This window comes from Pleurodeles waltl, chromosome 9 (assembly GCF_031143425.1).
Source record: "Pleurodeles waltl isolate 20211129_DDA chromosome 9, aPleWal1.hap1.20221129, whole genome shotgun sequence".
In the NCBI taxonomy this organism is placed as follows: Eukaryota; Metazoa; Chordata; class Amphibia; order Caudata; family Salamandridae; genus Pleurodeles; species Pleurodeles waltl.
Window position 1 is genome coordinate 142302767 of NC_090448.1, and position 26966 is coordinate 142329732.

General features: G+C 45.1%; 1 protein-coding gene across 1 annotated transcript in view; it reads right to left on the reverse strand.

The window, feature by feature from the left end:
• Positions 1–349: 349 nt before the first annotated feature.
• The window catches only part of LOC138259036 (parapinopsin-like), a 140599-nt gene continuing 113982 nt past the window's right edge, over positions 350–26966 (reverse strand). Inside the window, exons 3-4 of the mRNA XM_069206446.1 lie at positions 22279–22521; positions 350–1590 (exon numbers count right to left, since the gene is read on the reverse strand). Coding sequence (XP_069062547.1) covers positions 1456–1590; positions 22279–22521 — 378 coding nt within the window. The 3' untranslated portion in view covers positions 350–1455. The remainder of the gene's footprint in view (positions 1591–22278; positions 22522–26966) is intronic.

The following is a 26966-nucleotide window of genomic DNA, read 5'->3' on the forward strand; positions in this document are numbered from 1 at the left end:
TGTTCATAACATTAAAAAGTGTTTATTCCCAAAATAAATATTAATTGCTTGTTTGGAATTTGCACCACCACTGTTAATAGAGACAAACAACACATGCAAGGTTTCCAAAAACAAACTATGGTATAACAATAAGAAACATTTTCCTCTGGAAATGACTGAGATATTTATTGGCAAAAGTTGAGGGTAGTTAGATTATTCACTTAAGAGCTACCGTGTAAAGGGTGACTGAAAACGAAAGCATAGTGTCTGAAGGGATTGGCACCCTACGTGATACGCTGAGAGAAACATTGATAAGTATAACATTTAACTTGTGGTACACATGCTTTGATAAAACAGTCAGGAAAATATCAGAGTTTAAAAATGTTTTATTTTTAATGTATAGTGATTGATCTTAAACTACGGATTCCTTATGCCAGCAACAAAAGATGGAATAAAGATGAAAACATTTTAATGCATGTTATGCAAAATATGCCAGAAGCATGCAAGTACCACAGTATTTGATAGTACCAAACAGCTCGATGAAGGTATAATTTGGCAATAGCTCTCTGAGTGGATTTTGACAGGAAATAGGTACTACGGCCATACCGGAGTACCCTGCAGGGGTTCACTATGCAGTTTCAGAACACAACATTAATGCAGGACAGATGAGCAACAAAGGGCTGTATACATCTTATGACACAAGCCATACAAATATGTAAGATCACTTTTTGGTATTGTAAGCAGCAAAATGCGGATTTTGGGATTTACACAAAAATAAGTACTTTTATCTGGAGAGGAAAATTAAAAAGATGTTTCTTGCACTGAGATGCTGCTGGTCAATGCACAGTGTGAAATGCTGTGGCCACAAATCAAGATATAATTATTAATGCTATTGTTAATTCGCAATTTTTGCTAACAAAGAAATGTTTTAGAAAGAGAAACCTACGGTACACTGTGATCTGTCCATACAATTATATCAAGGGAAACCTTTTGATATAAGGGAGAATATTAGAGAATGTATTGCAGTGTAAGCATGATCTCTACATAAGGTTTATGAACGGCAAACAAGTACAATTGTTCTTTTCATTTTTGTAACTGATATTTTGCCTACATAAACTGCAATATGATTCAACCAAGATTCTGTGTAACATGATCAGGTATGTAACTGAAGAAGAGTGTGTAATATGAATTAATAATGAATTAGTTGACTTTTCTTTGCTGTAATACACTGTATGTCGTATTGTTTGAAGTGCCCCACTTTATAATAAATATCTGTCCCAGACTGATATCGACCACTCTATGAAAATGCTAAAATATTGACGGATATTTCACAGCTTTACATTTCTCTCATACATACCAGGTTAAGATGATTTTCTTTCGAGATCACAATAGTACTTGTGACTTAATACAGAATATTGTTTTTTTGCAAATACATAAAAAAGAGGGTAAAATGGATAATGTTTGTGAAAAAATACTTTAAACGGGTGCAACTTTTCCACGTCTCGAGGAGAAACTAACAGACAATGTTTCCGTAGTGGTTGATTCTCTCATTTCTGTAGCCCATGGGTTCTTCTTTCCACACAGGAGGAATGGGAAAACACAGTCACGAAACTACAACAGAGCAATGAAAGAAATTACAAAGTATTAAGTATAGGTTATGCCCTGTTTTCAAATTGCAATTTGTCTGGCTAGTGCCATCATGTACATATTTTATATTTATTTTATTTGGGAGGGTGTTTTTGTTTGTTTTTTATTATAATTAGTGTCCTTGGTATTGTATTATATATTTGGTTGTCATTTTCATGTCTGTTTGTTAAGGTGTGTATTTTGCTCACCTTTTTGTTTTTTTTTAATATTTTGCATGCAGTGAAAAGTGCGTCCCCAACTTGTATATTTCTACATTCGTTTACCCAATAAACGTGCAGTCACACTTTGGTGCCTGTGGATTTATAGTGCTGTAGTCTATAATACAGCACTGTACTTATCTGAAAACAAAAGTGGCCCAGTTGACAAAGATTTCGCAGTGGGTAGATGTCCTGTACTCTTGTAGTTCTTCAGACTTGCTATTATCACATTAGGGTTAGCCTAACACAATCCTAGCTGTATAACCTTTCAATGATCAAACAATAATATTACTGGTACCCGTACATAGCTATGTGGGTTATCATTCAGCTCAGAAAACAATCACAGAAATTGGGGTCTACCAAGTATTAAAGAAACACATATATGATGCGTGCACCGTTTGTAAGTTTGTTATTGAACGGATGCAATCCAAATGCTGAATGTGATGGATAAATTCAGGGAACATATTAATTGTAAATCACGTACTGTGATTTATACAGTTTTTTTGTCCAGGTGGTTATTTATATATTAGTATGACTACCAGAGAGTTTAGACTTAGAATCACTGAGCATAGATCGGTGATAAGTCAAAAAAGAAGGACTGCACCATTAGTTCAGCATCACATTGAGAAAAATCTTTCAATGATAATATAAAATGGTAATTATCGAAAGACTGAATTAAAATGCAAGAAAGGACGATATAGCTGAGAGACGGCTGTTGAGAGAACAACTATTTATTTATTGAACTGGTGCTCATGTGAATGGGCTGAACGAGGAGAGAGATTGGAGAACAACAGCTATGTTATGAAGATAAGTAGAGAACTGGTCTGTATAATGTTTTTAAGGATTCCATAGGGAAAAAGCATATAGCTTTAAGCTAGAGAGTCAACGTTAGTCTACTTTTTGTTAATTTAAACTAATGGATCAATTTATTTAGTGAAATAAATAGGTTTTATACCAGAAGAGGTTCATTCTTTAAAAAGATCGTGTTGGCTGGAACTTGATGATTTTTGACTTGTGCTGACTCTGAGCAGTAGGGCTGAGTGTGAGCTTTCCAGGTAGAACACTAACGACCAGAGCACATGCATTACAAATGGGACTAACTACCAGAGCATGTGTGCAAGAAAAAGCGACAGGGGTATTAATGGGTGCACAGTGCAAGTAGCTCAGTAATTTCTAGAATGCCGAGCATCACAGAATGAATATGGCTTTCCATTTTTTTTGGCATATTGGGCTGGAAGGCTAGATCAATTGGACTTCAATGAAAAGTTTGGAGGGGGGCTGAAGGTTGATTTGGTACATAAAGAGTTAACGAATGTCTTATAGTAAGCAAAAATGAAGGGACAGGTTTTAAAATATCTCTTCTCTGACCCTAATATAGTTAAACAATGAAACAGAAACATGATGAATCCCACCGCCCATAAAAAGCACAGGAAGGTTGGTGAGATGCAACAGGACAACACCATTGTTTAAAGATAGGCAAGGAGAAGATCAGTCTGATACATTTTGAAGGCATGAGTGTTAAAATACGAATTGAAGCTACATGTGTTGTTTCATAACAGATGTAATTATGGGAAATACAAACTAAATAAAATGCTATATTTAATACATCAGCTAAGGAAACCTGGCAAGACATGTAAATAGACCCTTGCACACACGTACATAATTTGAGCTATTTATGGTTTATTCTGAAATCTTATTCCTTTTTTTTTTTACTACCCAAGCATCATTCTCCACAGTTTTTAGCTTGCGAGTCAGGACTGGCCTCATTGAGGATCACCCAAAACAATACGTATTTTCTTTTACGTACATAATCTATTAGATTGCCAGTGTACAGCCCTAAATTCAAGGCAGACTTGTATTTTGTTCAGAAACAAATAGTTATTAATGAACATCTGAAACGGTCAGTTCATTATCATCAATAAAAAGTTTATTCGGCCTGATGTGGCCATAAAAGACACAGCTCAGTACAAAACATCAGATGTAAAAATGATAAATATCACACATATTAAAAAACACAGAATCATCTTCAACTTAACTATTCCAAGTTGACTTGGAGAACTTCAATGCTGCAGATTCTATTCAGCAATATAAAACCAAAATAAGTATTAACAGTTGATGGCGCTCCTATAAAGTGCAAAGTGCAGAAGAGACATAAAATACAATGTGAAAACAGATCAATTAAAATGGACCAAGATACCCAAATGGATGGAGGAGCAATGGGTTCACATTAAGAAATTACAGGCCAAACATACTGATTATCCCTCCATTGTTCTCCTTGCGTGTACTGCAGCTTTGAAGAATGAGCACGCTCTAAAACAGATATCTGGTGTGTTCAATGATTGCAAATGAAACAGAGCCTCTCTTCACCTACGATACCTAGGTGAATTTAAAAGGGGTTTAGGAAGGAGTCAGCGTGGAAAGCCATAGTACTTACAGAAAACCATATAATGCAACAGTGACATTGTAGAGGTCCTATTGCAGGTGCAAGTTGAGGCCGAAGCTCCCAGCTGACCAAGTTGGTACCCATGGCTCATGAGACGTCAAACTGTGCCAGCTCTCAAACGGAAAAGAAGGGACCTCTCCCAATCTGTTAATTCCAACGAGAGGTAAAGAGCGGGCTCAGTGTTGGCAAAAGACCTATAAAATGCCAACACTCTGCTTTTTGCCAACTCGGATTTTAACCTTCTTTCCTCACAAAACTCCCAAAAAGCACCCTGTACCCTGAGTTTGTCATCTATCTTAATTTTCTCAGGCTGAATAAAAAGGGCAAAATAGCCCTAGTAACTGAAATGTTCTGGAAACATAGCTCAACTAGGGGTTAACACATCATCTTTTCAGACTAAAGCAGTCCAAAATTATGTCTCTGCATATTTGTGCTCAAGGATTAGTCACGATGCTAATCCAAAACAAAAGCGGGGCAAGTTGTACCTCATCTTCAATGTATCAATGGGTTAACTCATTATGGATGCTCTAAATGGAGGCTGTTGGAGATAATTGAAGTAGTCTCTGGCAAATATGGTCTTCCACAAAATGTAAGGTAGTACTATTATGATATCCCGAAATCCCTGCCCCATATATAGCGGCCGGGAAACATTCTGCATTTTATACTGTTAGGCCTGTCAGTTCTTGGTGTTGTCTTGTCTGTAATTTTTGCTTCTGACCTCCTGTTATGATCCTGTGCAGAACTTTGTTTTTGCTGGCCTTAGAACTCTGGGCAATTTATCACTGCTGACCAGTGCTAAAGTGCAAGTGCTGTCTGTCTAAATTGTATTGGTAATCTGTTTATCCATGATTGGCATATCTGATTTACTACTAAGTCCCTATTATAGTGCGCCAGGTGTGACCACGGCCAGTAAATCAAATGCTAGTAGTGGGCATGCAGCACTGATTGTGCCACCCACGAGTAGCCCTGTAAACATGTCTCAGACATGCCAATGCAGTGTCTCTGTGTGCAGTTATGAAATGCCAGTTTGACCTGGCAAGTGCACCCACTTGCCAGGCCCAAACTTTCCCTTTTCCTACATGTAAACCTCCCCTAACGTAGGCCCAAGGCAGCCCCATTGGCAGGGTGCAGCGTATTTAAAAGGTAGAACATGTTCCAGTGTGTTTTACATGTCCTGATGGTGAAATACTGCCAAATTCTTTTCACTGTTGCAAGGCCTATCTCTCCCACCGGGGTTACAAGGAGATTACCTGAAAATATCTTTAAAGTCCAGTTTCCCATTGGGAGCAGATAGAGATCAAGACTTTGGGGTCTCTGAACTCACAATTTAAAAATAAATCATTTGGTGAAGTTGTTTTTTAGATTGTAAGTTTGAAAATGCCACTTTTAGAAAGTGGGCATTTTCTTGCCTACCCATTTTGTACCTTTGCCTGGCTGTGGAATACACACCTGGGTCAGACTGACAGTTGGGCTGTTTGAGAATTAACTCTAGACAGTCAGACAAAGGGAGCTGAGCTCTGTCCTGCATATCTTGATGGGTCTTCTTGGGTTGGAGTGGAGGTAGGAGCTACCGCTTGCACCTGAATAGGGCTGTGCCTGTACTTCCACAAAGCAGTCTCCAACCCCCCCCCCCCAGAATGTGTCTGTGGACAGGACACAGAGGAATAAGGTCAAAACACTTCTGGACTGAGGACATTCTGCCAAGAAGAAGAGCTGGATTCTGTACGAGGAACTGCCATTCTGCTTGTTGCTTTGCTGCGCTGCCTTGCTGCTTCTGTCCTGGGAGTGAAAGGACTGGACTTTGCTTTCTGCATCCTGTTTCCCAAGGTTCTCCAAGGACTTGAACTGAGCTTGCCTCCTGTTATGAAGTCTCAGGGAAATCAAAGACTTCATCTTATAGTGCCTGAGGTCTTCTGCTGAGCGTCCTGTCTTGCATAGTGATGCTAAATCCATTCCCTTAGAAGTGGAAGATGGTGACCTGAGTGAAAATCCACGTATCAAGGCTGTTGCAGCAGAAAAATTGACGCAGCGCCTGCACCACGGCTGAGAAATGGACGCAGTGCCACTCGCAACTACAAAATAAACGTAGCGCCTGCTTTAGCACGGATCCATCCTTGCTGTGCATCCAAATATTCCATGCTTCATCCTTGGATGGCATTTTCTGCATCAACGGTACTCTGCAACCAGGAATCGACACATCGCTACTCCAGCAGGAAAAGAATCCATGGATTGCCAGCCGGGTGGGAAATGAATTGACGCATCGCCAGCAGGGCAGGAAAAGAATCCATGCAGTGCCTGTCCAGCATGAAAATAATCGACGCATCGCTTGCCTTTCCATCACATCACCTCCTTTGCGGCCCGCATCATCTTTGTTTTGACGCATCAAAGGCACTGTGTGTTACAAGATTGTAACCACTGATTTTTCAGGATTAAGATTCTTTTAAATCTTTATAAAGTGATATCTTCATTTGTGTATGTTGGATTTTTGTCGTTTTTTGTCATTTGATTTAGATAAATATTGGCTATTTCTTGAAACGGGTGTTGAGTACTTTTGTGGTGTTTTCACTGTGGTACTGTGTGTGTGTACAAATACTTTACACATTTCCTCTGAGATAAGCCTGGCTGCTTGTGCTAAGCTGCCAAGGGGGTGAGAAGGAGTTATCTGAGTTGTGTATCTCCCTTACCCTGACTAGAGTGAAAGTCCCAACTTTGACAGGGTGTAAATTGACTGCCAACTAGAGACCACATTTCTAACATATGCTTTGAGCAGGGGTGCTAAAGTCCTTTCCCCCTTTGCCCTAGGAAGTTTAAGGATAGCTCTGGTTGACCTGTTTAGCTTAAGACAAGAACTGGTTAGTTGAGACTGCCAAGAGCCTGAGGAGGTACAAATTACACCCAAGTAGCTAAAAATGTTTATGCTACTCAAAGACTGGCCTTGAATAATAGCATTTTGGACAGGGATACTAAGTGGACCAAAGGCCATGATCCTTGATTTACTGTAGTTGGTTGCCATGTTTAAACTACTCATGAACTGAACAAAACAGGCCACCAATGTTCACAAAGCATTGAGGGTTCGGGCTAACAAAACCACTTCATCAGCGTATAATAATGACGGTACCTGTCTGCCAGCGAACCTGGGGGTATCGACCAAGCTAGCCATTAGATGGGAGCAAAGATCATTAATGTAGAAAATAAAAAGTAAGGGGATCAAGATACAGCCTTGGTGCACTCCGTGCTTAAGGTGAATGTTCAGAGACAATTCCACGTATGGGCTTAAACACACTGGTTATCAAATCATTATGCAGGATAAACAGCAAATTCACTATGGGTGCGTCAACGCCCATATCCAACAGCTTCAGCCACAGCTTGGACCTATTGACTGAATCAAATGCTGTTGAAAGATCGCTTAAGGCCTCGTACACAGGGCAGTGCTTAGCCTGGACATACTTGTTATCTTTTAGACTCAGGTTAAGGCACTGCTCTACTGTGACCATCCCTGGGCGAAACCCAAATTGAAATGGGGAAAGAATGTTTCACTCTTGAGCCCACTCAAGCAGACAATTATAAATCACACTGCCAATAATTTTAACTGTGCTATCCAGTAGAGAAATTGGCCTCTAACAGTTAGGGGACATACAATTGGATTTTTACAAAAATGGACACAATGGTCGATAGTTTCCAGGAACTGGGGATTCGCGTGTTCAGAGAGCTAGTACAAATGTTGGTGATCAAAGGACCCCAAAGGACAGTATAGCACCTTGTTAGATTGATTGGGATCCCATCAGGGCCTGGTACCTTACCTCCTGTACTCTGGCTTATTGCCAGTTCTACTTCTGACAGGAGTACCACAACTGGTAGTGTATTATCTAACCTACTATGTAGAGAATTTACCATTTCAGTATTTTCCTCAAGGTGATAAATTGCTGAGAAAAGTGCCACCCAATCAGAGCCTAAGATGTTATATTGCAACAGATAGCTTTTAGGAGAGTCCCTAGCTCTAACTCTGCTGACTGATCCCCAAAATGATTTACATTTACCACCCACTGCTAATGATTCCAGCATTACCCAATCCAGCTCATGCAGACTCTCCTTTCTAGCTTTCATGGCAAGTTTATATACCTGGCAGGCAGTTCTTACCTCAGCCGCTATTCTTGGTGAGGCAACCAATGCATAGGTGTTGCTTGGCTAATGAACAATCCTCGTCAAACCACCATGGGTCTATCTTGTTTGCCCGTGCAGGCTTGAGGAGAAATTGTTCAATGGCCTGAGCTAAGGTACTAAAATGGGCCAATACTACGCTGCTGCTGGCATCTGACAAGCAGTTGAGGAATAACCCCTGATGTTTAATCAGAAACAGACCCAGGGTTGCTAGAGAATCTTTAAGGTGTCAGACTAGCATTAGTCCGCCTGTAGAATGTTGAATAGTGATAATGTTGAGAGTGGGCGTAATCCTGCTTTTAGGTAAATGCCCTGTAGCAGACAGGCCATTGTGGTCCCCCACCCAGTCTGTATGATCTCCCCACTAATGAATTGCTGTACCAGGTTCCATGTAACAAAAATAAAATCAGTAGTGGATGGGCGTCCGTGTCCTCTATAAGTTGGCTGATGATGCTCTTCCTCACTTAAGGTTGCAATTAAATTAATCAGATTGTGCTCAGCCAGGTAACTTGCTAACTCTACTCCCCTTGCATTGCTAAGGCCCTCCAATTTTTCACCCTCAGTAGTCCCCCCAACCACGTAGGACCTGGAAATTTGGCTTTGAAGCCACCACATATCACAAGAGCAGCCTGCGTCTTGGCACTCCCCTGCAAATTGGCATGAAAATTAAACAACTGCATAAAGAAAGTATATGAAGAATTTACAAAATCATTTTTATAAACATTGATCAAATAAAAGGTAAACCAAGAGAGACTGTCCTTAATCTGTAGCACTTGAAAGGCAACAGAGCCAGAGGGAATAGGCAAACCATCCACACCTAGATTAACAAGGACCCAGGTAACAAGGCCTCCTCTGGCCCTTCCACGGCAAAAAGGGATTGCTAGGCCATGATAGCATTCATACACCTCAAATAAGATGGGAGAAGTGGCGGGAGATGAAGGGAGATGAAATCATATTTGTGGATAAACGCCCACCAGTCTGGCTTATCTATTTTCCCTTTCAAATCTGCCTCATTTCAACTCAGCAGGGGTATTTACGAGCTGTGTTGGTACTAACAATATTGCTCTCTTGTGGAACAAGGGTTTGCTGGGTAGTGGTAACACAGGAGGGTCCTTCCGCTGGTGAAAGTCAGTCTATATCCACAAGGACTTCAAATCGATTGACTGTGGGGATAGTAAAGGGAGCTGCTTGCCCCTGTATAATGGCTAGCAGACTTTGATGGAGGGCCACAGGAATGGCCTCATTATGGTGAGAGTCAAGAAGATGGGACTGTGCTAGGCGTTGATAGCCATTACAACTTTTAGATTGACTGGTAGAAGCTTGTCTTGGATGGACATTGTTCCCCAATTAATGATGCAGAAGTTTGTAAAAGTAACCCAAGAGGGCAAAGTTAATACTGCTCCTCAGGGCTAACAGTGAGTGTACAGCAAACAACAAATTATGAACTAAAAATGGAAGTCTGAAGGTTATGATGGTGCAGTCACTTGTATGGTCTCCAGGATCAGATCCAATCCAGGCGCACCTGCTCATCATTAAAATATCTCTGGTGTGGAACATTGGCTAGCCTTTGTGCCCCACTATCCAATCCAAGGTTTTGTTGAAGAGCTCCTTAGAGGGTTCTTCCTGCCCCCTGCACAGGGGGGTAGCCCAACAAGAACAGCCACATATGGGGTTGCAGCGGTAAGAAGATTAACTATGTCTCTATTAGGATCCAAATTGAGTGCTTCAGAACCATTCCATGTTTTTAGGGGTAATGTGGGTACATGAGGAGTTCTTGCTTGTGGGACTGGCCTTCATATGTTTCTTGGTCCCTTCCCCAAGAGACCGGCACGCCGTCTGGTTTGTGCATATCTGCTCCACCCTCATAATTTCACTATTGGGAACTGGGGCCGCAGACTTCACTGAATTGGACATTGCTGCTGGCAGCTCTTTATGAGGTAAGTTCAAACTCAAAGGGTGCAGGAAATTTAGAATGACAGGTGGCACTGTTGCACGCTGGATTAGAGAGAAGAGGTGAAGTGACAAGATTGGTGTATCTCAGCTTCCAATACTTCCAAGCGCGCAACCAATGCCGACAGCTTCGATTTGAGCCATACACCAAGCCGCTCAAAATGGCCCTCAATTAGCTGAAACAAAGCGTCATTGTTGGTTGATTGTATGGGCTCTCCCTCATTCGGGGTCCACACTAGTTGGAGGAGATTTCCAACCTCTATGTTGGTGGTCTAAAGAAAGGCCGGTTGGGGAACCTCCTGGCTGATATCGGGTGTGTCGCTGTTAGCAGCCTTTATGGCAGCCTTAGGATTAGATTGCTTGTGATGGACAGCATGCTTATATTTCCTCTGGGCTACAGCAAGTGGGTCCATACTTCGTAAAGGTGGAGAATATGTTGTAGTCGGTGAGATTGAAGATGTTTGAGGATGTCCCAGAGGGCTCCCTTCCACATCCACTTGGGAAATAGATGAACAGGCTGTGGGGAAGCGGCCAATGAACTTGGTCCCCTGCCGCCACATGGGGAAGTACTGGTGCCTAAAGACAGTCTTCTCTGGGTGAGTGCAATTTCCCTGCTAATGATATTTACGGCATGCTCCAACATGCGATCAATAGAAGTACTTTTTCCATATGGAGTGGTGGACCCCCCCGATGTTCTTCTTTTTCCCCCATGGTGATTAATAACTAAGGGTTGGCTATACAAGTTCACACTAGACAAAAAACAACATCACAGAAGCTTAATCAGGAGCTTCCTACCTGTAAATGACACTTTCACGAATAGACAGTGCTGTACCTTTTGAGCTGAAGAACCAAGAGATGCAGCCCAGCCCATCCTCTTTTGACTGATGACAGGCAAAGATGGGCCTGGTTTTGGCCTGGTCCTCGTCTGGGCATCCGCCTCAGTGCATCCTGCACATGTTCCACACTGCAGGACTCTTCTGCCACTTTTCAGCACTTGTCCACTGGTCCCGCCATTTCATAGTGTAGCCTGAGGGATGTAGTCCCACCCCATGCGAAACCAGCACTACCAAAGTTCAGGCAGGAGGAAGAGTGGTGAAAACACACCCACACTGTTGGATTCTTCTGGCACTTTTCAGCACTTGCCCATCAGCTTCACCTCTCCACAGTGTAGCCTAGGGAATGTAGTTCCACCCAGGGCGAAACCAGCAGCACCAAAGTTCAGGCATAGAGGAGAGCAGCGAAAACACATCCATGCTGCAGGACTCTTCTTGTGCTTTTCAGCACTTGCCCACAGTCCCCTCCTCTCCACTATGTAACCTAGGGGACATAGTCCCACCCCAGACAAAACCAGCAGCACCAAAGTTCAGGCAGGAGGGAGAGCTGTGAAGACAGTCAGTTAATATGGATAAAGTCTATGGCCCTCGATATGGCGCTGGTGGTAAATCCTGCTTACCTCCACACTGACGGCCGCAAACTTACCGCCACAGTGGCAGATATCCATTCACCATATTTTGACACACACACCAATCTGACAGAATTCAGCCACATACACAAATCCACCAGACCAAAGGTCAGTGATAAAGTGGCAATCCCAAAACCCATACCTTTACGCCAACAAAACAACGCCCACCACATTATGACCAACGAATCACCACGGCGGGTTTCAATGGTGGTAAACCATTGGCAGTACATACCACTGCGCTCAGAATGGACACCCACATACAAAACAACACTACATTGGCCAATACGAAAAGTATACACCTGACAACCATACACACACCACACCCACTCACCCACAGCACTATAAAAAAAACACACCCACATTACCCACAACCCTTTACAAACAACAATTACTGCCAGGAGACTGAAAAGAAGAGCACAGAGACAACTAGACACACACACCACATACAGCCATACACCCCTCACGCACGCCACATCACACACCCCACCACATTACTCAACACACCCTCACCAACACACATCACACAACACCCATGGCACCACAAAGGCACCCCTGTTTTACTGAGGAGGAGTTAAGGGTCATGGTGGAGGAAATTGCCAGGGTAGAGCCACATCTCTTTGGAGCACAGGTACAGCACATATCTATAGCAAGGAAGATGGAGCTATGGTGGAGAATCATGGACAGGGTCAACATCGTGGGACAGCACCCAAGAACAAGGGACGACATCAGGAAGAGGTGGAATGACCTACGGGGGAGGTACATTCCATAGCAGTAAGGCACCAGCTCGCCATACAGAGGACTGCCCGTGGGCCCTCACCTCTTCCCCCAAAGCTCACAGCATGGGAGGAGCAGGTACTGGCAAACTGAATCCCGAGGGTCTCGCTGGAGTAGCCGGACGACTGGACACTGGTGAGTCAACATTTAACACTTATCACCCCCATACCTGCATGGCATCACACCCCCTCACCCTCACTCCCATCACTCCACACCATCCCACACACTGCACATACACATATGACTAACCACAATGCCCAACTCTGCATGCCATACCAATGCATGGACAGCCCTCCCATCTCTGCATGGACACCCATCACTAAAGCATGTACAGCATAGGGAAAGTAACATAACCACAATACATCACCATACACAAGCAAAAGCTGGCAGGGCAACACCAAACATAGAGGAGAAGCTACAGCAGTACAAATGTCATGCACTTGAAGCATAATACATAATTTCATCCCCACAGGTACCCCAGCCAATGTCAGTGAAGAGCAGGTGCCACCACTATCCAAGTCCCCCAACAGAAGAGGCCCCCAGTGACGACAGTAACTCTGGACTTTTGGATCGGGAGGACCTACCTGGTATATCAGGGACCACTGGACAGCTGGTCACCCAAGCCCACTCACAGACCACCACAGAGACTCCCCTATCAGGAACCAACACCACAGCACCCACCCAGCGTACCCACACCTCTGTCCCCAGTGTGCCCACCTGTACAGGGACCACAGGCCACACCTCGCCCACAAGGCAATGAGGGACCTGGGGTCAGTGGCAGTGGGCACACTGTCCAGGGGACAGGGTCACAGGCCAACAGGGACACTGGGAGGACTGATGTGTGCCAGGGGGAGGACAGGAGCAGGGAACCAACTCTCCAGGAGACATTCCCAGGACACGATGGGCCAGATCCTTGACAATGTGCAGGAGAACAGGCAGCTGCAGGAGGGACAGTATTAGGGGATCAGGGAGGACTTGCAGGCCATTAACACCACCCTGATCTCCATTGCAGGGGTGCTGGAAGACATGGCCAACATCATGAGGGAGGCAGTGTCACAGCAGCGGGCCCCTACCACTAGCCAGTCAACTGAACAGCCTTCCACTTCCACTGCTGCTAGTGGCCAAGAGGCCCCACCACAGACCCACAGGTGACCAGCATCCCTCCCCTTGCAGAAGGTGAATCACCCCGCAAACATTCCCTGCGACCCAGACAGAAGCCAGAGACACATGCCAAGACCACCACCAGGAAATGAGACTCTCCTGATTGTCCCCCTTGTGTCCCACCCAGTCACCTTATCCACCTTGAACTACCATTGCTCCCCGTCCTGTGTCCCCTTGGTCACTGCACTTGTGCTGCAAACAGACGGGAACAATACCCTGGACTTTCCTCCATCACCACCCCGTTCCATTGCACTTTCCCGTCAATTTCACAGCACAACAATAAACACCCTTGGATAAAACTCGACTACTAGTATTTCATGTATTGCAAATTTGTATTGATTGAAACAGCTACATCCATTACAAACGAACTGTACATAGTGAGAGCATAGAATGAATGACCTGTTGTTGGCTGTTGTGATCACATCACAACATTGTTGGCATATCACCAACATCTGTAAAATGATAATCCATAGGTTACAGTAAGTAAAGGAATGTGAAGTTGCACTGTCTCACCTGTGTGTCATTGGAAGTACTGACGGATCACTAATGTTCTGTTGTCCACATCCTCATCCTCTGCCTCCTCATCCTCACTGTCCTCAGGGTCCACTGCTGCCACAGGGGCATCTCCAGTCCCCTCCTCCTGCAGAAAAAGTACATGGCGTCTGAGGGCCAGGTTGTGCAACATGCAGCATGCCACTACTATCTGGCAGACCTTCTCAGGTGAGTAGCAAAGGGTTCCACCTGTCAGATGGAGGCACCTGAACCGGGCCTTCAGGAGGCCGAAGGTCCTCTCAATTATCCTTCTGGTTCACCCATGTGCCTCATTATAACATTCTTCAGCCCTTATCCTGGCATTCCTCACAGGGGTCAGCAGCCACAATAGGTTTGGGTAGCCAGAGTCACCTGCAAGTATTGAGGGACAACATTTAGCCACACGCTATCCTATTTGGCTAACAGCAGAGGCATACACCAACATACACTGGGTGGGGACCAAGGCTCACCTATAAGCCACACCCTGTGCCTTTGTATTTGGGCTATCACATTTGGGATGCTGCTATTCCTCAGAACAAAGGCATCATGCACCAACCCTGGATATTTAGCATTGACGTGTGAGATGTACTGGTCCGTCAGGCACAACATCTGCACATTCATAGGGAGGAAACTCTTATGATTCCTGAACACCTGTTCATTCTGACGGGGGGGACAAACGCAATATGTATATCGTCAATCGCCCCAATAATATTGGGGATATGTCCCATTGCATAAAATCTGGCCTTCACAGTGGCCAAATCCTCCACCTGGGGGAAAGCAATGTAGCTGCACATGTGTTTTAGCAGGGCGGACAAGACTCTTGCCAGCATGATTGAGAAAATTGGCTGTGAAATTCCTGCTGCCAATCCCACTGTCACTTGGAAAGAGCCTGTTGCAGGAAATGGAGTACTGATAGAACCTGCACAATAGGGGGATCCCAGTGGGATGACAGATAGCTGAGATCAGGTCAGGCTCCAACTGAGTACACAGCTCTGTGATTGTGGCCCTGTCCAGTCTATAGGTGAGTATTATGTTCCTGTCCTCCAGTGTAGCTAAGTCCACCAGGGGTTTGTACACAGGGGTATGTCTCCATCTCCTCTTCATCTGCAGCGTAGGAATCTAAGGGACACAAGAGTGAGTAGGCTGTCACAATTTGAACATTTATACCACAACAGCAGTCCACATCGTGCAATGATGTTTTGGGACAGTGTAAATTAAAAGTGTGTGACTATTTATCCTGTGACGCAGAAATTATCGATAGGGCTGTTCACCCCACCTGAAATGGCGACCGTCTGTCCTGTGTGGAGGGACAGATGGAAGTGAGGTGATTCAGCCGATGTTGCGCGCCGTGGCAGTAGGTGGTCGTGAACCGCTGTGCAATTCCTCATTGGATTATATTGGGCCCTATGGGGTACAACAGACAATAGGGATGTACGCCAGGGTGACGGTGTACACTGCCGTGGACGTGACCGTCAATTTCTATCTCAATACTCACTTGTTTCCTGACCTTCCACAGGAGAAGACCTACACTGCATGTGCTGCTCTGATCTGTGTCTGGAACCTACCATGGCCCGTGGGACCGGGGAAAGGGCCCCAGCCTTCACTTCAGAGGAGCTAGAGTGACTGGTGGATGGGGTTCTACCCCAGTACGGACTGCTGTATGGGCCTCCAGACCAACAGGTGAGTACACTGTGGACACGATGCATGTGGCATGAATGCATGCAAATGTGTGTGAAGTCATCGTGTAAGGGTGTGTGGGGGTGGGGGATTGTCTGTTGGTGGTGTACATGTTGAGAGCTGGCCTATGTGTGTTGCACTGGTGATGGGATCGGGTAAGGTGGGCCATGTGTGTGACAGGTTGGACTGTTTGTTTAATGGAGTTCTCCTGTATGTATTACCTCTGCAGGTCAGCGCCCATCAAAAGAAGGGATTATGACGTGCCATCGCCAAGGACGTGCGGACCCGGGGGGTCTATGAAAGGTGGAGCACCCACTGTCGGAAACAGTGGGAGGACCTGAGACGCTGAGCACGGAAGACTGCGGAGGCCCAGCTGGGGATGGCCTCCCAATGAGGAAGGGGTGCCCGTAGGCCTCTGACCCACCTGATGGCCCGCATACTGGTGGTGGCCTACCCTGGCTGGTTGGGCGCTTGGGGGAATCACAGCAACCACAACGGGGTGAGTACAGTGGATATCATTACAACTTATGGCTGGTGGGGTGGTATCCGGGTGGTGGTTGTGTGTTAGTAGGTGCCCCTAAGGCCAGGCCAGACATAGCAACGTAGGTCCTCTGAAGGGTAATGGTTGCATGTCAATTACAGGTAACCTAGCTTGTTAGTATTCACTTCTAGGCAGGGCTGCGTGGGTCCCAGGTGTGCTGCATTTGGTGGTGTGTGCTCCTCCTCATGCCTTAGTGAGTAGCCATTTCACTGGTAGTGCAATGCATAGTGCGTAGGCCTGTTCCCTGTGTGTGAGAGTTCTGTGTACGCCAACGGTGGTGTTGATGCAGTCATTGACCCAGTGTATCCTTTGTATCTTTCCACCCCTTTCTAGTTTTGTCATCCTGTCCTTGTGTGCATTAGCATCATCTGGCGAAGGAGCAGAGGCACCGGCGACAGAGGGAGCTGCATCTCACAGGACCCTGGAGGCAGAGCCCACGGATGCCGAGGGAACCAGTGGGACAGAAGGTGAGGGGAGCACCACGGCGGAGACTGGAGGGGACAACACAGACTCTGATACCTCCTCCGATGGAAGCTCACTGTTGGTGGCAGACACCTCTGTGACCACCCCAGCTGCAGGTACAGCCGCCACCCCGTACCAGCACCACCCTCCCAGTAGCCCCTCAGCGAGTTGCCCGTGCCCACTCACCCAGGAGGGTGGTCATCTCCTTCATCCCAGGCACCTCAGGCCCTGCCCCAGTGACAAATGCTGCCCTGAGTGAGGAGGCTATTGACCTCCTGAGATCCATCTCTGTAGGGCAGTCAACCATTGTAAATGCCATCCAGGTGCTCGCATCCCAGATGCAGCAATGCAGTGCATTCCTGGAGGGCATTCTTGGTGGTTTGGCAGCCGAACAGAGATCGATTCAGGCTCTGGCCTCCTCTCTGATGGCAGCCATTGTCCCTGTTTCTACCCTCCCCCCTCCATCTTCCACTTCCCAGTCCCATTCTCCTCAACCCCAACCCATCCCAAGCACACAGACAGATGAGCATGCACACAAGACAACACACAAGAGTGGCACAGGCAAACACAAGCACCACACTTCATCCCACAGGCACTCACACAAACACCATGCTGTTGCAGACAAGACAACATCCACAGCCTCAACCGTCTCCCCCTCCTCCTCCTTCACCTCCCTCCCAGTTACGTCCTCACTCACACCTGCATGCACTACATCTACATCCACTATCAGCATCACCACACCAAACAGAACACACACCACACTGGCAGACACCTCCACAACATCCATGCACGTGTCCCCTGTGTCCTCTCCCACCGTGTCTGCCCCCCCTCCAAAAGGACACAAACGCAAGCACTCAGACACCCAACAGCCATCCACCTCACATCAGTATACAGCCCATGCACCTGCACCCAAATCCAGCAGACATACACCTCCAACAACCACTCCCTCATCCTCCACTCCTATTACTCCTCCCTCCTCTCACCCCAATATCTCTAAAAAGCTTTTCCTTGCCCAACTTGACCTCTCCCCTCCCCCCATGTCTTACACGTATGGGCAGGGTTCCAAGGACACAGCCCAGCACCTCAGCCAAACAGTCCAGGGGGACAGTGGTAGCACCACCTACGCGTGGTGGTAAGGATACCAGACCTACGACACTGGAGGGGAAGGAGCCAGCACCACCAGGGATGAAAGGGAAGAGTTCTGCACCAACTGTGAGGAAGGGGAAGGGGCCTGCACCAGCTGTGAGGAAGGGGAAGGAGCCAGCACCAGCTGTGTGTAAAGGGAAGGAGCTTGCACCAGCTGTAAAGAAGGGGAAGGAGCCTGCACCACCAGGCAGAGAGGGGAAGAGCCCTTCCACCCATGCCTGGAAGAGTAAGGGATCCCTGACCCATGAACAGGAGGAGATGAGGCACTTTACACCAGCGGAAGCTGTCAGGCACACACCGCCACCACCACCAGCTGTCACCGGGCCCCCACTGCCAGCTGTGGATGTGCAGCCATCAGTGAGTGCAGGGGCTGCTCAGCAGACTCCTCTAACAACCACCACCGTGCAGCAATCAGTGAGTGTAGGGGCTGCCCAGGAGCCTCCTCCAATAACCGCCACCATGCAGCCATCAGTGAGTGCAGGGACTGCCCAGGAGCCTCCTCCAACCACCACTACCACAGTGCAGCCATCACCGCCGGTGGACACCATGTAGTCCACCCTCCTGCGGGCTGTCCCCTCCAAAACCAGTGGGCAAGTCACCCACTCAAGAAACTGTGGCCTTGCACCCCAGGACAAAGCAATGGGCATGTTGCCCCCTCCAGAAACAGTGGGCAAGTCACCCAATAGAGAGACTCTGGCCTTGCACTCCCCAGGACAAAGCAATGGGCAGGTTGCCCCCTCCAGAACCAGTGGGCAAGTCACCCACTCGAGAGACTGTGGCCTTGCACTCCCCAGGACAAAGCAATGGGCATTTTGCCCCCTCCAGATTCAGTGGGCAAGTCACCCACTCGAGAGACTGTGGCCTTGCACTCCCCAGGACAAAGACATGGGCATGTTGCCCCCTCCAGAATCAGTGGGCAAGTCTCCCCCTTGAGATAGAGAGACTCTGGCCTTGCACTCCCCAGGACAAAGCAATGGGCAGGTTGCCCCCTCCAGAAACAGTGGGCAAGTCACCCAATAGAGAGACTCTGGCCTTGCACTCCCCAGGAAAAAGCAATGGGCAGGTTGCCCTCTCCAGAACCAGTGGGCAAGTCACCCACTCGAGAGACTGTGGCCTTGCACTCCCCAGGACAAAGCAATGGGCATGGTGCCCCCTCCAGAACCAGTGGGCAAGTCACCCACTTGAGAGACTGTGGCCTTGCACTCCCCAGGACAAAGCAATGGGCATGCTACCCCCTCCAGAACCAGTGGGCAAGTCACCCACTCCAGAGACTCTGGCCTTGCACTCCCCAGGACAAAGCAATCGGCATGGTGCCCCCTCCAGAACCAGTGGGCAAGTCACCCACTCCAGAGACTGTGGCCTTGCACTCCCCAGGCAAATCAATGGGCATGTTGCCCCCTCCAGAACCAGTGGGCAAGTCACCCACTTGAGAGACTGTGGCCTTGCACTCCCCAGGACAAAGCGATGGGCATGTTTCCCCCTCCAGAATCAGTGGGCAAGTCTCCCACTCCAGAGATTGTGGCCTTGTACTCCCCAGGATAAAGCAATTGGCATGTTGCCCCCTCTAGCACCAGTGGGCTTGTTCCCGCATCCGACTGAGGTGTCCCCTCCCCCTGAGGTGACTGCCTTTTTGCAAACTGATGCCCCTGCAGTGTACTATGTGGTCAGGAATCAAGCTGGGCCTTAGACTGTGCCCTGTGGCCATGTGGGCCCTTTGAACATTGGACTGGGAAGTGTCCCTTTGTGTACATGTGTACATATCTGTTTCATTGACAAATTGAATTATTAATTTTGATGTTGATCTGATTACAATCACTTTAGTCACTTCATGTTCTCCTTGCATTATTCTGCTGTTTTCCGGGGACAGATTGATTTTCGTGTGCAGCTGGTTGTGTGTATGGTGTGTATGTGTTGGGTGTGTGTGGTGCGTGTTTGTTTCACTCTTGTTTTCCTCCCACCCTCCCTTGTGTGCTAGGAGGCTGTACTCGCCATCGTCGTCTTCGTCGGCGTTGGTGTTCCAGGTGGAGCATAACGTAGAAGATCATCGGAAAAACATGCAGTTCGGGTTCCATGGTGGCGTGGTTCTTCACTGTGTCTCCAATGGTGAGCCCTTTCACTTCTGAGCTTTGTTTTCACCAGGCTTTTGTTGGCATTGGTACCGCCCCGGAAAAGGTGGCAGTTTCCTGTTTCCTAATATGGTGGCCGGTCTTTGTCTTCCGCCTGGCTGTTGGCGGCTACCTCCGTGGTGGCTATTGTTTCCACTGTGGTGATTGGTGTGGTACATTGGGTGTCTATGGGAGTTATCACCGCCATAGTCATAATTTGGCGGTACTTACCGCCAGCCTATTGGCAGTATTACCACCACTTTATCACCCAGCGCTAGGGTCATAATGAGGGCCTATATGAACTCACGATAAATCAGAATATTTTCACTTGGTCATTGTGAGAAGCAGGTCTATCTGGGGATGCTCAGCAGTCTAGTGTAAATTGAAGGAGGAGGTGTGGCTTGGCAGCTAAAGGTGCTGAGATTGAACTTGGGGAACCAGCCTGGGTTAAACATCCTGTGATTCTGGGCAAATGACTTAATCTCCCATGCCTAATGATTCTCATGTAAAAAGGTCTGGTTCTCACATAAAGCGCTAAAATGCACTTGGGCCAAGACAGAGCTAAAACTGCAAAAAAAGAAAAAAGAAAGTGATTAGTTTTTTAAGGAGTGCAACCTGGACTGACCTTTAGAAGGTTGAACCAAGCAACAATGCACTCCTCACAGAAAATGTTTGTGGATGTGGTGATTAGGAAGTGAACCAGTACACCAATTAAGTAAGAGGAAAGAAGGTCAATGTTCTCAGAAGGTTGAAGGAAAAAGAACAAAAATATTAAGAAAAAAATGAAAGGAAAAATGGATACACAGTTAACAAGCTATGAGAACAACAAAATCACCAATATTCAGTGGTTAAGGAAAGGTACATGAAAATCCAAGAGATAGCCAAGAATAACAAAAACTGTCAGTAAAAAAAATTTCATCATAGTTAATAAGAATCAGATAGTGAGCCATCAATGCAGTCTTCACCTCCTGATTTTGCATTTTGTCCAGACTTTGTATTGTCAACTTCTGGCTCAGTTTAATGCATGAACCTTAACATATATAAATTGGATTTCTCCAACAGTCCACAGGTTTCCTTCTGATTGAGCAATATTTATATTTTTTTCTTGTACCTTTATAACAAAGAACTGAAAATGAAATCCTGATTTTCGATGCATGTTCTTTGGATAATGGTGTCCTTACTATGCAAAAGTACTTCTACCCTATAAAGTAATAACACTTGTTCCTCCCAGAACTAGGTAGCAGTTATAGGAGTAAAGAGGCACATTTTGACCTGTTAGATCAGTAAAACACTGGACTGAAGGTGCCATCCCTTGGGTTAGACAACAATGATTGTTTATACAAGTAAGGTGGAAATGTTTTTAACTTGATTGTTTGCATATTATTGGGGGATATATTTTGGCGAACTTAAACATTTTTGTTGTAGTAAAGAATTTATAGACAAAGAGAGTGCAAATACCTTCAAAGATTAAAATTTACAAATACCGACTAATGATAGTAGATAACATGAAATATGTTACCCTTGCAGTAGATTAGTTAAGCGGATCCATCCATATTTGAGAACATATTCTACATTAGATCGGTAGCCTTTGTTCTCAAGAGACTATGGGACAATCCCTATACTTAAGTATAAACTAAAAGAATGCCAGCCAAGTAGACATTCAGTGAAAGGAATAGCAAATACTAGAAAAGGAGGTATTTTTTTAAAATGTATATTTTCTGCCTAAGTGTGTCGTAGACCTAATGTGAACTTTAAGGTTGAAACTGCCATAAGGAAGTTCTAGATTTTTTCATTTATCTTTCTTAGAACAATAAAATTAATTATGCTCAGTTTAAGTGCAAAATCAAAATAGATTGAGGAGAGTGTAGGGGATGACGCGGAGGTGACCACAGCAACCTTTTTTGACTGCTCCAAATTTTGGACTTTTTGGAACAGTACTTCAGGCAGATGCATGTGACAGCTCCTGTGATGACACAGCAGGTCGAGTTCTGTCAAATGCAAACACAAAAATCGTAACAACCAAAATAAAAGGTGATTATAGTTACCTGTCTGTTCATGAAGATGTAAATGATAGGGTTGTAGACAGTGCTGGTTTTACTTAGGTACATGGGAACTGTAGCTAGAATAGGATCAATGTAAATTCCAGGATTAGCTACCACTGTCATTGCGAAAGCGGCATATGGAAGCCAGCAAATCAAAAAGGCAATAATCATTACAAGGACCATCCGTGCAACCTGGGATTCAGCTTTGTGAGTTGTGCCTCCTTGTCCAATCCCTAGTCGAGCAACCTAGTGGAAAGAAAGACATTTATATAAGTGACTGCATATAAGTGTCATTGTGATATCATAGGATAATATTTATGAGATTATTAGATGGCATTTCAAGCCACATTCTTCATTTGTTGTTTGATGCTGTTCAAATGTAAGGTTTGACAGTACATTTTATGCATGATAAATGGAAACAGATGGAAAAACTAAAGGGACTGTCGCTTATCACAAAAATACATTTCACCTCACTTGCTGGATTGTAACATGGTGAAACACAGACATCAGAAGATGAATTGGTATATTTGGGGAAGAGTTAAGAGTGTGAGATCTTTGTCAGTGATAATATTTTTTTAATTCATAATCTCATTTCATCTTCTTGCATATTTAATATCTCCCTTATTGCCTTTATTAAAGGGGATTAAAATATAAAAAATGTTATTGCAATATACTTGACTTTAGAATGAGATAAGTATTGAGTGAATCTGCACTGTTGTAGGAATATAATAAGAGGCTGACTTAGAGGTTGGCCATTGGAGTTTACACCATGGGAATGGCTGAGGGCATTACCTCTGTCATCTTAAGGAACCTCCACCGACCAAATTTAGAGATGTCCTGTTGCTCCATGGACACCTCTCAACATTAACAAGAACCACCATCATGGTGGTTTCTGTCAATGTAGGAAACATTCAACTAATTTTTCAATAGGTCTTAGTTTTTAAAGAAACTTGTCCTGAAATGGGAAATTAGTTTTGAAAAATTAACAACTAATGAACCCCACACCATGGGACTTTTCTCCCAGGGTTTTTTCCTGTCTCTGACTGCCAGGTTTTTCCTGGAGTTGATGAGCATGAACAAAACATTACACCATATACCCTAAGTAGGATGGATGGTGTAATACCATTCATTTGATGGCTCCTACTCCATTTCATTTTTGCTGGAAGTATTTAGTTAACTGAGCCAACAGAGGTTCTGTTGACAGATTACGCCAGTCTGCCTAAGGATTTGGCAGGCAGCTGCTCTGTTCATGTTTGTGACAGAGTACCCTGTCCTCAGGACTCTAAATCAGGCATTAAAAATTGTATTCAGTGTTTCAGTAATATTTTAAGGCTAAATATATCACAACATTAAACAAATGTTTTCAATAAAATCTTATCAAATGTAGAATGTTGGTGAATGCAGGAATTGGTGAGTAAGAGTTTTTATTAATGACATTCAAGAAAAGTAAAACACATTGCTTTGTTATATGGCAGTTAAGAAAATTCTGCAGTGAACCAGTTATTCAGTATGGAGAAGTAAGGTTACATGAACTAGTAACTCAGCGTCTGAATGAAAGTAAATCTGGGAAGAGACAGACTTCTAAAGGAAAGAAGAGAGTTCATGTTTGAGTCAGTGATGTAATAAAATCGTATCCCATCCCCACTTCAAAGAATGGTGAGGGGGATCTTGCAGCACCTTTATACTTGTCAATTCTGGTAATTCTGACCACTGAAATTACCGCAATCAAATTGAAATGCACTGATTTCATTTATAGAGATCAATGTTTAAGACTAAATTAATAGGTAAAGGAAGTAACGAGTTGTCCACAAAATATCGAAGACTCTAAGAACTTGACTGACTAGGTCAAGAGATGTATTGCCTGAGTCTGCATACAACCTTCAGTGTCTGCAATATGACTAGAGGCAAGCCCTCAGTCTAAGCGAGGGTCTAGGAGTTTGTCATGGTCTGTTGGCCCACTTCACCTGTGCACAAATCTGGTAAGACTTTCTCTTGCAGAGTCTCTGAAAAGCTTTGGAAGCCTATTGGTCCAGCTACGCTGATGCAATTTAGTCTGGGAGGTACTAGTTGTAAGCCTCCCAAAGCAAAGATCTCAGGCCCATGTCACTCTCAAGCAGTCTTACACCCTTCCCTATACATTACTAACTGGGGTGGGCTCAGAAAGGTTCACTTTCTGAGCTGAGCGGAAAAGGCAGGGGTTAAGGGAGAGCCTTTGTTTATTACTGGTCTAGCACCACCATGCTCCCTCTTCTTAGAGAGGAGAGGGAAGAAATAGACCAGTCAACATGTGACTGTGGTGTACATTATGTGCCAAACCAATCCATAGTGAGAGAAGCCATACTCTGAACAAGTGAACTGAGTGAGAGAAGATAATGCACCAAGGAAATACTTGGCAATAGTGGGGGGATGTGGGTTCAGTTGGTAACAGTGTGAATATCCACTCAAAGCAATACATTTTAGAAATTATAACATGATAAAATTATTAAAGATTTGGCTTTGCTTCTAGTAACTAAGGAGCAAAATATGTGCATTCTTTAAAAATGTACACATAGAAATAATAATGGGACTTGTTTTTCCAAATGGATTTCTCAACTTAGAGGTAATGCATTGCTAAAACTATTGATAGAAGGGATTGCACAATCAGAGACTCAAAGCCAGAACAAGATAGGAGTAACCTGGGTCAAGCCACTGTTAGACAGTTTTCCTTTGATCCTCCATATTTGTGACAGTGTCTAATCAGCCAAAGTCAAGCCTGGTGATGTAGCAGACATGCATGAACCACTGAGAGTGGTAAGTAGGTAACAGAAGGTAGGTCACCCGGAGAGGGCTATTCATTCAAATGATTGAGAAAAGGTATAGGCAAGAGCTTACATCCAGGTCCACAATGGTGAGTGTGCCTTAGATCTTGTCCAGATCCCAATATGGAACCACAATTCTGATCTCAAGAATACAATAGGGTCATCCAACTCTTGGGTGTAGCCGTGATAAGCACAAGAGGGTCATTGATGCAACTGCACTCTTCTTGTTCTATAGTATAGTTGGAGCAGGCAGAAGCAGTAATCTATCCCCATAGGCCATGATTGGGAAATTAGGAGAACCCCCAATGACATTTTATAATGTGTTGGCACTTGATTGCACAAAATGAAGTTGTAAAAAGGCCATATTTCTCAAATTAGTGTGAAATGGGCAAAGTATTTCACAGTTGCACACACAAATACACACATGATAGTGTGCACACTTTGCCCCTGTCATCTTAGTCCAGTCTTGGAAATACAGGTAAATGCTAACTGTGTTTTGTTCTTCCTGAACTTCATGAGATAGTGTACCAGATGGTACCATATGCGGGTTGTCAGTTCAGGGGGGTGTGAGCTCTTCTGAATCAACAGCTACAATCCTTGTCAGGGTGAACCACAATGGTCACTAAATTAACCCATACTATACCCTCTGGTAGCTTGGCACAAAAGCAATCAGGCTTAACTTAGGGGCAATATGTAAAGTATTTATGCAGCACACAAACAGTAATAACGTGAAAACCCAACAGAAGAAAATCACACACCAATTTAGAAATATTGAGTAAAATGTAATAAATTATTTGACACCAAAGCAACAAAAATCCAATTAGGGGAACCGGATATATATAAAGTTTCAAAAGTTTAGGTAAACATAGTGCTTAAAAGCACTAATCAACAACTGTGCTTATCTGGTCGCAATGGAGTGGGACAAAGTCACAAGTTCAGGCCGACTGCTATGGAGCACACGCAGGATCCAGGGACCAAGTTAGTTCAGCTGAGAAATGTACCTGAACTACACCACGCAGCAGCAGTCCAAGAAGCGATGTGAGGTCAGCATTGAAGATGCATCATGCAGCTGGGGTTTCAATGAGCTACGAGGGCTGGGATGAGGGCTTGCGTTGAGGCTGGAGGGTCACAATTATTGGGGTTAGGACTCATAGTAGACAGGGGTAGAGTTCAAAATGGTTGGAGGCTTTCCTGTCTCTGAGGCTATGATCAGGAGGTCACCCAACTAGCCCTTGAAGTCTCTCTGGTGGTCTGGGGTTCAACGAGCAGATCCAGTCCTTCTCACTCAGGCAGCAGGGCAGCAAGGCAGCAGAGTAGCAGGTCAGCAGAACAGTCCTTCTTGCAGTAGAGTACCACAGCAGTCCTTCTTCTAAATCCTCTAATGGTTCAGAAGTGTACTGAAGAGTTGGGTCTGAGGGTTCACTATTTATACCTGATGCCCACTTCAAAGTGGGGGGAAGTTTTGATAGTCTTCACCCTACAGAGGTGTCCTGAATTTCCTGCCCCCTCCCACCTTAGCCCCAGCTTGTCTGGAGGTACAATAGATTGGTATGAAAGCCTACATGAGTGTGCTGAGGCAGAGTCTAGGTGATGTGCAAATGCGGGAGGTGACAGTTCCTCCCCATCATCCTTACAGAGATGGTCCATCCTGCCAACACCTATTCCCCACTTGTCTCACTGTCAGGGAGTAATAAACAAAGACAACCTACCGACTACACCTAGTCATGTGACCCATATTCCAAGCTATCGAAACCAATTGGTGGGAACAAGAAAATGCCAACTTTCTTAAAGTGGTATTTTCAGAATTGTGATTTGAAATCCAACTTCTGTTAAAGAGTTTTTTTTTTTTTATTACAATTCTTTAGACACCAAACTCAAACTGCTACCTGCTCC